The following is a 12183-nucleotide window of genomic DNA, read 5'->3' on the forward strand; positions in this document are numbered from 1 at the left end:
TTCATTTGCCTAGGAGTTGCATATGTACCGCATCGTGGCATAATTGACAAAAGACACTCAAAGAACTAACTTCGTTATCAAAAACACATTTGCAATAGAGTTTGCAAAGAGTATATAAAACAAATACTCTCAAACAATGCCAAATACTAGACAAGGAATCCCCAATCATTGATTTGGAATCTCCCAAAAAAACTGCCCAACAACATAACTAGCCTTAGAGAATGTGAGCCAACTAAGATTGAACCTTTGCAGACCAACATATTGCAAAGGAAAATTCTCATAAAATATGCTTCATTGCTTCTAATCTTGAGAGAAATGGCATAGTCCATCGATAACGCCACTTTTGGCTAACTGAGCGTTAGAGGGAAGACCTTATAAATCACTAACCAAGTAAAGAAACATATTTTGGATGCTGTAATAAACTAGACACCATGCAATCAATGGAATCATATGACTTTCTTCACTCATAAAAACCCATATGGTATTGAGAACTAGTCCTAATTCATGATGTCAATGCAAAAAAGAATAGAGCTTATGAGAATCTTATCGAGTCAAAGGTTGCCCAAAAATCCACTCCTAATCTCTCCAAAAGGGACCATCCATATAAATATTCATCTTGAAAGATATTCTTGAGGAATGACCTCATTGATCTCCATAGATATATCTCGATGCACAGAGGACATGGGAAACTCCGAAGCCACCAAACATTTGTTCTTCCAATAGTAAGAATTGAAATCCAAAAGATCGCTCTAAATAAAAAAGTTCTTTTTGTTAAATTTCTTTGCTTGAAAATGAAGAATATCATAAATATAAGTTCCTTCTTGTTTGCAACTCTAGAGAGGTCCCTTTTCCAAATCCCAACCTAATTCACTGCCTCACTTATGGCAACACACCAAGTCAGCCACCTTCCTCCAAGCTGCCTAAATAATTTTAAAAATGATGGGCCCATAAATTTGAAAATTATGAGAAAAAATGATGTCACATAAACCAAACTGGCCCATAATTTTCCCAATATGTTGGGATGGCAACAAATTGTGTCCCATCAACACATGACAAGGAGATGAACCCTCCAAGCATCTGACCACCCATTTGGTAGCAAAAATTCTTCCTTGAGTCACCTCATTGATCAAACCAAGATTCCCTTATCCTTGGGCATGATGCAAACATCCTAGGGAACCATGGGAAGACCTTGATATCATCCATATTTGGCCCGTAGATAAGAATATAAAATCTTCTCTAGTTGATGTAATTGAGTCTTGCTATAAAGCTAATATAACACTTAGTAAATCTAAGATGCCCGAAGAATTATACTCACCACTATTAACTTACTAGCGAAGGGAAGATCCTTGTATTATCAAATAAGAAACTTACACTATAATCTATCAAAGTACCAATCCCACATAACAACATGGGAAAGATCACCCCCAAAAGGAATGCCAATATATATCATAATAATCCATGGCTAAATAAACTTCCATGTAGTTCAAGTCGATGCGAGGAGATTGTCAAGACCAACAAACCAAAAGTCTGTCTTATTGTCACTCATGATAGCCCCTGAAGCCTCATAAAATATTGAAAGATAATCCTTGGTAGTTGAAACTAAGTCATGATCAATAGAAATCAATAAGAGAGAGTCATTTGCAAAGTGGTTGTTTACAATCTCCTCCCCCTCGATCAAGGAGATATCTCTAACTCGTCCTTGAGAAAGGGCTACTTCTAATATATACCTAAGAGCATATGTTGTTAGGACATAAAGATAAGGGGGAAATGGGCATCCTTGATGGACTTGTGAAGATGGATGTAGGGGAAACAACACATTATTACTGAAACATAAGTAAAGGCCCATGTAAACGAAGTGTTGATTATGCTTTATTAACATTGCTTTTCAAAAAAGGGGCCTGTTGACCTATCTCCTTGGCCCACTCCATAACCTCCCAAGTTGACAAGACTGCATCTAAAATAAACCGTCCCTAAACAAAGCATGTTTGGACTCAACAAAATATTTTCGAGCCACATCTTACACCCTCAAAGCTAAAGCTTTAGCCATAATTTTATAAGAAACACTTAATAGAGTGATCAAACACCACCCACCAATAAAGTCTCTTGTAGAATTCTCTGGAATAAGCTTGATAAGGCCCTGGTTAAGAAACTCTTAAAGGCTCCCTATAGAAAATACTTCCTAAACAAGGCTACAAAAATCATCTCTCCAATTGTATCTCACGTGTCACCTTGTAAAACTCATAAGGTAAACCATCAATACTTGGTGACTTCCCATTTTCATGGAAGAGAGAGAAATAAATAACTCTTCTTTTGTAATTACTTTGTCCAAGTATCTTGATTTCCAAGTAACAAGTGAATTTGATAGATAGTAAGCAAAGAAATATTTTGAAAATAGTCACTGAAACATGTATGGGATGTCAACTAAAATTTCTTCAAAAATTCCATCCGTTCAACATAGCTCTAACTATGCCTATAGGCGTGTCTATTTTAGAATAAGAATTTCAAAATTTTAATTTAATTATCAATAATAATTATTAGGTGGATGGTAGAGATTTAATCTCCACATAATATTCTAAAATATTTATAGTAGTATATACAAATCAAAGACATATTATATTTTTTTACTCTTTATTACTTTATCTCTCTAAAGTATAAAATTATGTTACTTCACATGGACATAGAAATATGTTATTTATGGCTAAGATTGAAAGTGGAATATTTTTACCACATCTCCTCCATACTCGATTGTAATATCAACAACTAACCCAAAGAGCATGGTGAGAGTTTGATTAATTTAATTAAGCTAATTATATATGTATATTCTTTTTGGTGTAGTCTCACTAATAGAAAAAATGACTCTTTTTTGGACACTTGTTCTGGTTAATCTTGTAGAAATTTTTAAGAATCATGAGTTTAAGTTGTTTAATCTACAAAGTTGGAGTGCTTTAGGAGTTTTTTAGGGCGTTGAATCCATTTATGTTTTAAAAGTTCATTTTAAACAAGAAGAGATCACAATTTTGCTAGAAATTGTATTGCTAGAAAAAAAAAACCATTTTGCCTATTAATTATATTGAACTTTATTATATACAATAATCTTTTTATTTAGAAAAAAATATTTTTATTTTAGAAGGGACATGTGTAAAGTCAATGTTGAACACAAAAGGAGTTGTCTTTACTGCGACTTTTTGGAAGCTTTTCCCGTGGATTTTCCCGGTCTAATTTCACTCCCTCAGAAATTCATTGAAATCACAAGCTTGATGGGTAACCCCTGCACAATAGAAGTGCCTTACGGGTTTTCAGGTGCTGAATCCATATATACAGTCACTTGTCTTTAGTGCGTCTTTTTGGACTTTCCAGTGCCTGAATTCGACTGAAAGATTTGCGGTGAAATATTCATTTGTGTTATTTAAACTGGCTTTTTCACTGTATATATATGGCTTCAACACCCTCAAAAACCCCTGGGCACTTCGATTGTGCAGGGGTTACCCATCAAACTTGAGAGTTCAATAAATTCCTTTGGGATTTTAGAGAAATTAGACCAGAAAAATTTCCAAAAAATCGTAATAAAGACAATTCAATTCAAAAGTAATAAAAGATATATACATAGTTTTATAATTGAATAATTAAATTATGGAAAAAATTTCTTATTTATAAATTAAAAAATGGTATTTTAAAAATTAAATTATTATTTTAATTTATAAAAATATAAACTTATCGTATTTATATTAAAAATTTATTTATTTTTTCATAAATATAAAATTTTAAAATAATAAAATAGAAAATTAATATAAAATATTAATTTATAAAATCAAAATACTAACGTGATCTTAATATATAAAACAATGTTTAATTTAAAACTACGTGCCCACGTGTCATTTGGATATTTACATTCAATATGGACCACAATATTACGATAAGATAGAAACAACTACTTAACTTTTCATCCTCACATAAGTTGACCGACCAACTACCCAATCTGCCACCACAATATTACATATGACTCAACTGTTGTGAGAGTCTGACAGATGGGATCCACGACTACCATTTGCCACAATTTAATGTGTTGGATTGAAACAGTTGGTCTAAAACATGTGACGTGGAAATTGCATGAAAGGCGCGTCAGTCGATTTGTCCAGAACATAGTGAAGGCCCCACCCACCTATAATACAAAAGTAAAGTAAGGTCACCACAGCTAGGAACCAAATAAGCAAACAAATATACAAACCAATAGCTGAGGAAAGTGACACTTGAACCTTATATGTTGCAACCATGGTCTAACTAGTGTTAGTCTCAACCCAATATATCCCTAAACGTTAAATATTGAGCATGTTAAAGATTACGTAGATCTGAAATGTCTTTCTTTTTTTTTTAAGGTGGAAAAACCTATCAAACTCAGTTGTCAAACCACAGTGAGGACAACCATCTCTGGTTGCTATCGGCGAATGTCGGTTGACGCATCACTGTTATCAAGGAAAACCACGCCACCTGGAATAATCTGTTGGTGGTCCATAAGGGAGCAGACTTGAGCAGGCTTTCACTCCTGCCAGATGCCTCTGGGTCTTGGGCCGTTAACCTGTTTCATTACGTCCGAGGAAGACGAGCTCTTAGCCAAGCAGAAGCAGTGTTAGGGCATACTCCAGGCCCAGTAGATCTGAAATGTCCTATTCAAATTTATGAATTTTATTGTTTTTTATTATAAGATTAATTTAATTTTTATATTTTACATTTATTTAAGAATATGAATTTCATTAGGATAAGGTAATTTTTTTTTTATCATTTACATCATTCATCTTCATCTTTAAATGAGAATTGATATGTGTTATTTATAAAAATATAGGGGAGAAAATGATTTTTATTATTTTTTTAAAAATACCATGCAAATTTTTTTCTTTAATTTTATTTTATTAAAACTCAACATTATTAAAAATAGCATGGAAAAAATTTACTTCAATTTTATTTTATTAAAACTCAACATCAAATAAAACTCTACTTTATAACTCAATATTGTTAATAATACTATGGAAAAACTCTATTTCATAACTCAATAGGGTGACAAATACCATAATTTCAAGCAGTAGTTTAAAAAATATGTTTTTTTGCCCTGAAAGTTATGGAAATTCAAATTATATTTGAAAAAATCTGGCTAGGATTTTTGTAAATTCAAGTAAAAGCTGTTGAAATTTATAATTTTAGATGGCATAGATGTTTTTAATGTTAGCTCAATCCATTTCCACCCTCAAAAACATGATTCAAACACTGCATTTCTGTCACTTTTGACTGTCCAAACAATTCCTCTACCACCGTAGACTACTTCCAATTTCAATTCAAAATAATTGAAAAAAAAATGCAAATTCTCATCTAATTTATGAATTGGTCTTTTTCAACTAATCAAAATATTCACATTTTAACTTAAAATTCTGTTATTACATTACAAATAATAAAAATACTAAATCTATTTTTAAATTCAAAACCATAAATTTTCTTTATTTAAAAACACAATCCTATAAAAATAAAATAAAAATGCACTTACAAATTTCAATAGAATCCTTTAAAAGCATACACATAAAATATACAATATTCTTCAATATAATCTTAAACAAATTCTTCATTTAAAATCCCTTTCTCCATATAAAGAAATATAACACAATATGAGCTGACCGACTTTTGCGGGGATATGCGATAATATTTCCCACGCCCGTGGTTCGAATCGAAACCACCGCTCTTTGAAAAACCGCCATACGTGTCATCATATCCAACGCTCAGCTGATTTTGTGGGGACTGTCTCTGGTTTTATTTATTCCGTCAATTTTACAGTCAAAAGACAGAATATTAGATTAACCGGAATTACAACGATAAAAATCTAACAGTAACTGATCCGACTTCCAACGATAGAAATTAATAGTAACCGCCATTGGATAAGCGCCAGAAACTGTTTTTCCCAAATTTAAACGCACAGATAAATTTGGCACATTGGCCTGTCTAACCATAGTTGCAACTTGCATTAGTTTAGTAAGATTGGGTGTCTAACCATAGTTGCAACTTGCACTAGTTTAGTAAGATTGGGTGTCTAACCATAGTTGCAACTATGGTTAGACACCCAATCTTACTAAACTAGTGCAACTTCGTGTGACGTGTCAGCAGGATTCGGAGGTTGAATTTGTACTTTTATCCGCCATAGAAATTTAAACTTAGAGACCGTCGGGACTCAGAACTGCAGATATTAATTAGTACAGATGAATGGATAGGGTTTATCCATAGTGTTGTGTTATAACATTCCCTGCTCCTCGTTTGGCTCTGACAATCAGAGCCGTTTGATTGAGAGGGGGAGCGGAGACTTCAAAGCGAAGGCAAGTCTACCACAATCTACGTATTTATTTATAATTGGATTGTGATCCCCACCAGAGAAGTAGGTGGAAAGTGACTACGCGGTCTCCTGTGGACCGGAGATAAAGAGATAAGATCAGAGGATCTGGTAAAGTTCGTATCCATTGTCGAAAATTTAGTTTTATACCCATTTCGACGACATCCTTGCTTTGTATATGCAATGGCAGAAGTCATCAGAGGAACCGCTTCGGTTTCGTTTCCTTCGTCGATTCGTGCAATCAATCCGGTTCCCAGATCAAAATCTGGGAGTGTTATGGTTTCGTTCAGGCTAATGGAAAATGGGTCGTCCTTCAATTCTATTTGTTTGAGCCCCAGACCGGCTAATTCGTTTTCCAGCAGCCAGCTACATGGTTCTTTCGTGAACCCTTGGGAGCCCAAGACCTCTCAGTTGCAAAGGGGAGTCAGAGAAGCCAAAAAGTTTCATTTGCAGGTATGGATTTGGGCTGATTCAGATCTGCATGGTTTGAAGTGGGGATGCTGGTGATTTTGGGGATTTGGCGTGGTTGAGGTGACATAGGATGATATGTTAAGTTGTGGGTGGTTCTGTGGGAATGGGTTCTGCCTGAATTTGACTGAGAAAAAATGTTTTCTGATTTTTTCGGAGGCTTTATCATTCCTGAAAATGCTGGAAAAGTCGGTTTTAGGTCTTTTCTTTGCTTCGTGTCCTTCACATTTGTATTGTGGTTTTCCTGAAATTGCATGAAAGAGTGGTATCGATGGTGTTTTATAGGCATGCAGCAGCCTGAGAAGAATAGTCTTGAATTTTTTTTGTTTTGTTTGGTTGGTTTCTTTCTGAAGCTACTTGATATGAAGTGCGTCTGGATTATTTTTTAGGCTTAAATGTTTTATGGTATTGCTGATTTTGCTATCTGTGAAAGTGTGGGTATTCATTGCTTATGGTTGGGTGATTTTCTTGCCAGGTTCGTGCAGCACAGACATGTATGCCTCGCCTATCAAGATGGTGGGAAAAAGGAACGACACCAAATATGATAGAAGTTCATTCGGCCCAGGAATTGATTGATTCTCTTCTAACTGCTGGAGACCAGCTTGTTGTTTTAGATTTCTACGCTCCTGGTTGTGGTGCCTGCAGATCTGTCCATCCAAAGGTATGCTGGAGGATTGAATAATTAACCAGTTTGTAATTTTGTTCTATCATTACGCAAATTTTTGAAGTAACTATTTTACCTATTCCTGTTGAAACATACAGTTTGATGTATGGATCAAACAGCTTTCGGATGAGAATCCATCCATGAGCTGGGTTGGAAAATATCGAGTGGGTTTCTCCCTTTCCTGGAGATATTGTTCTCTGAAATATATTGTTTGAGCTGACAAAGTCTAGGTCTCCTTACCAGTCCCCATGTTCTCACCATTTCTGTCCCCCTCTCAATTTTTATTCTAATGGTTGTTTACGGTTTTGCTTATGGGGTCGGAGAGACTTGGGGTACTCTTTAGGTCGACCTCTTATTCCATTAAAAGAGTCTTTGTATCGATCCAGCTATTAGCTGGGTATATAGAGTGGGTTCCCCCCCTTTAAATCTTGTTTTCAGAAAGGTTTTTGTTTCGAGCTGGGAAGTTAAGGTCTCGAATACGTCTCTCCTTACTAAAAGCTCACATGCTCTCGGCATGACTAAGCCACTTATTGCTTTTAATTTCCCGCTGCTTGTGGTTTTACTCATAGAAAATCAACCTCCTCAAAAGGTTGCGATACAATTGTTGGGAGGTGTTAGATGGTAAAAGCCTACAAGTTTGCCCATGTGTCCAGAGGGCAGGGCCTCCTTTATGGGCATCAGGCCCGTGTATTTTAATATGCGTGCTTTTATTTGATATGTGGTCTGGTCAACAAATCTTGCTAGATTAATTTTTGGACAGTGCTTTTGTTGGATTCATCATTCAGGATCTATTTTCTTAGACCCTGTTTTGGTCTATTACCTAGTAGGGTTTGGGTGTTTTCAGCCAACATTTTTTTTTTGATCTAGAGCCTCTGATATAAGATCATCTGATTGGCAATTTCTTCTGTTGTTATTAGTTGCTTCTGCTTCATTCTGCCATTGATTGTTATTTGATATTTTGCAAATCTGACTGCAACACTTTGTTGTCCCCGATTTTTCAAAATGGACATTTTGTGAGCTAGTTCTAATATAGCAGATCTGTACTGTTTCAATGCCTTCCAGTTTTAATGGAGCTAAAGAAAGAATAGTCTGCAGACTTTCAATTTCCTATAAGTAGAACAATAGACTAAAGAAGAGTTCCAGGCCCCCTGCTTTTGTTTTAAGAGAATGAAATTGTTTTAGTTTTTACCAAAAGAGAATCTTGTTACGGTTTCACCAGGTTCATGGTGTATTGAAAGCAGAGGAAAGAATTTTGCTAGGTTGTGTGCTTGGATAGTTTTGTACAAGTAGAATATGAGTTTTGTGATGATATCACTTGGATAAATATCTAATTTTTAAGTTAAACTTTTGCAGATTTGCCAATTTGCAGAAAAGAACCCTGATGTCAAATTTGTAAAAGTGAACTATGAAGAAAACAAGTCTATGTGCTACAGTTTGCGCATCCATGTTTTACCCTTTTTCCAGTTGTACAAAGGGGCGGAGGGACGCCTTTGTAGCTTCAGTTGTACTAATGCAACAGTAAGTCTAGTTTCTTTTTCTGTTGGTTTGGTATTGTCATTGCATCTTCAATGCATATTTATTATCTTCAACGAGTTCCTTTTACATATATTTGGTGTGCAATGATCTGCAGATAAAGAAGTTCAGGGATGCCCTTGAGAAACACAGTACTCCAAGGTGCAGTCTTGGACCTCCCAGAGGATTGGGGGAGGACGAACTATTGGCTTTGTCAAAAAACAAGTCTCTGTCTTTCGTTATGCCAGAACCTGCCGAGACTCGCAGAAAAGAGGTACCATTTGCTGTCAGATCTGATCACAAGGCAGAGGATTTGGCACTTGTTCCTCCTGGCAAGAATCCAGACGATCTGGCACCTGTAGGACCGAGCCGCAAGTCAGATCTACAAGAGCTTGTCGGCTCAGGGAGATCATGATTTTCTTCCAGTGAGCTCAACATGCGTACAGCCATTTTCTTGTGCATTCTATAGAGGCCATGCAGTGTACTTCTGTATATTTTCCTTTCTGTATCTAACCAATGTGTACATAGTTCTGATTAGGAGGCTTCACTTTTTTTGAAACCCCCGATAATTTTCAGGCAGCCATTTTGACATTTTATATCCTGTTGAGAAAACCCATCTCCCTATTTTTTCTTTTTTTTTCTATAGGAACCTTCTATAACTCTATTTGTGGATATATCTTTATTAAGTACAGACTGTGGATATACCTGTATTGAATCCAATGGGCATTATCTTACTGAAGCTTGTTTTTGGTATTGTCCATGATTTTATTAGAAGGCATTTGGTTCTAAAACCTTGGTATTTGGAAGGTGGCTTTGGGGATTCAGAATAGGATGTTTTTTTGTCCTGCCAATTCCCATTTCAGACCTTGGTTTAGTGTTTTAGTTATGGATCTATGTTCACCTCAAAGAGGTTTTGAGCTTCGAGGCTGATCTGCTGTGAGATGGGCTTTGTAATCCTGGCAGTGTTTACATTCTGTAATTTTGTATCACGGTGATGCATTTTCTGCAATGCCAGTCATGAATTTCAATAAATAGAGAGTATGTTTTACATCCTGTAATTTTGTATTGATGGCGATGCAATTCTGCAATGCCAATCATGCATTTCATTACATATAGTATGTTTTTATGGTGTAACTATTTCAATATTCGAGGCTGATCTGCTATGAGATGGCCTTTGTATTCCTGAAGCGGTTTAACATTCTGTAATTTCGCATTGATGGCCATGCAATTATGCAATGCCAGTCATGCATTTTAATATAAAGAGTATTTTTACGTTGTGTGTATACATGTTGTTGGCCTGTAATGCGAATATCTTCATGGCTAAAATCAACTGAGTAGATAATTGCATTCTATTAAAAATCACAGTGGAAGTTATTATAATCCTCTATATTATAATATCACCCAAGATCATTTGTAATATTGTCCCAGCCAACAATCCTTGCAATTTGATATAAGTGATTCCTAATACTCTTTTTTGTTGGTAAAGAGTGCACATATAACATGAAATCAAGGGGAGGGATAAAATATTTTCATCAAACTTATAACATTTTCCATTGAACCAAAATGAAAAGTGAAGGAAAACCAGTGGGGAGCATAATAATATGAAGATGGCTTTGCTTTTAATTTTGCATTGAAGTCTTTGCAAGCAATCACTCCTACATTGTTAGGAGAAGCATTCACTCAAATAGTATTTTTAATTAGCTGACCATCTTGAATTTCTCATGTTTCCAAGGTCTATTCGGTGAAGAGGTTTATCTTTAACACCATCAACCAGAACTTGGTCTTGAAGTCATTCACTTGCACCAAACTATCTAAATATTCCGAAGTTTCCTAGATTGAATTTGGAGAAAACATGGTGGAGATAAAAAGACATGAAATAATTCTTGATCCATTCCCCTCCATTCGAATGGAGATGCCTTTAATTAGAGCTTAAGCCTTGGTAATGTTTTAGTTGGTAATGTCAATAACTAAAACATGAAGAACATGAAGATAGGTTGTAATAGGTTGTAAAATGGAACCCTGTTCCTTTGGACTTCTGTCAAATTATTTTATGTACAATACATTATGGATAATACATCATAATTAATTAAGACAAAATTGAACAATACATAAGACGAAAGAAATTTGAAGCATTGGAAAAATAATTTTGACCATTTTATGAAAACACATTATTAATTATTTTACGGACAATACATTAAGACAAAATTTGAAGCATTGGAAAAACAAACAATTTTAACTATGAAACAAATTGCATTTTTTTGTCCATCAAGCTCTTGTATTATCAAGGGCAGCCACTAAAGTTAGGTACCTTTACCAAAATCTTATAATCTTAAAATCTTAAATATATTTTATAATCTTAAAACACATGTACTGAGATAATTAATGTCAACTTTGGAATAACTAATGCCAAACTTTTAATGATGAATTGAACTAAATTTGAAATGGAAGGAGTGTTTCATCTCTAAGTTTTGTGACAAAGAAATGGGATATGATTAGAGCTTATGGATTGTGAAAGACAATAGAATATCCACTAAAATGTGAAAAATAAAATCTGTTCAGGAAATTAAATCTTATTTGTTTTCCTTGTGTTTTGTTCAGTGGTCTTATCTAAGTTTTGTAAACAGGTCTCATTTTATTGGCCCCATAATCCATGTGCTTCTGTCTCTAATTTGGACCTTTGTTTTGCACCAATCCCAAGTAATGCTTTCTCGTTCATGGAGGCATATCTACTTTCATATTTCCTTTCCATTCAATCAATTTTAGGTTTCAATTGAAAAATAATAGTAATGTTATATATAATTATAATTTATAACTTGTTTTTAAATTAATGATTAGTTGTTTTTAATTAATGATAATGTATCCAATAGGTCAATGGAGGATGGGTATAAGTTTTTGTTGACTTTCCTAAGAATAATGGGCTCATGATTGGGGGCCAATGGGCTCACTATTAGGGTTATACCATTTATCAAAACCAAGACAATTCCACACAGTTATTTGACCTTCTTAAAAATAAGTGAAGGGCTCACTATTGGGGCTATACCATTCATCAAAACCAAAACACCTCCATATCACTAAACATTCATAAGGTGGCTTGACACTATTAAACACTCATAAGTGGTTTAACATGAGCTCCTAGAAGCTTAAAAGCCTCGAGGAGACTCGGCAAACTATCTTGCTT

At 34.8% G+C, this 12183-nt stretch overlaps 1 protein-coding gene across 1 annotated transcript; it reads left to right on the forward strand.

Moving 5' to 3' along the window:
* The first annotated feature begins 6421 nt into the window (after positions 1-6421).
* LOC149165473 (thioredoxin-like 1-1, chloroplastic) lies at positions 6422-10277 on the forward strand. The gene is made up of 4 exons (XM_089432314.1): positions 6422-6814; positions 7305-7490; positions 8847-9011; positions 9124-10277. Exons 1-4 carry the CDS (start codon positions 6545-6547, stop codon positions 9418-9420), a joined length of 918 nt encoding a protein of 305 aa, XP_089288440.1. The 5' UTR covers positions 6422-6544; the 3' UTR covers positions 9421-10277.
* Positions 10278-12183: the final 1906 nt, after the last annotated feature.

The sequence above is a fragment of the Pinus tabuliformis genome, chromosome 5_1, assembly GCF_031772625.1.
Source record: "Pinus tabuliformis cultivar Carrire ecotype Pingquan chromosome 5_1, CPIR1, whole genome shotgun sequence".
In the NCBI taxonomy this organism is placed as follows: domain Eukaryota; kingdom Viridiplantae; phylum Streptophyta; class Pinopsida; order Pinales; family Pinaceae; genus Pinus; species Pinus tabuliformis.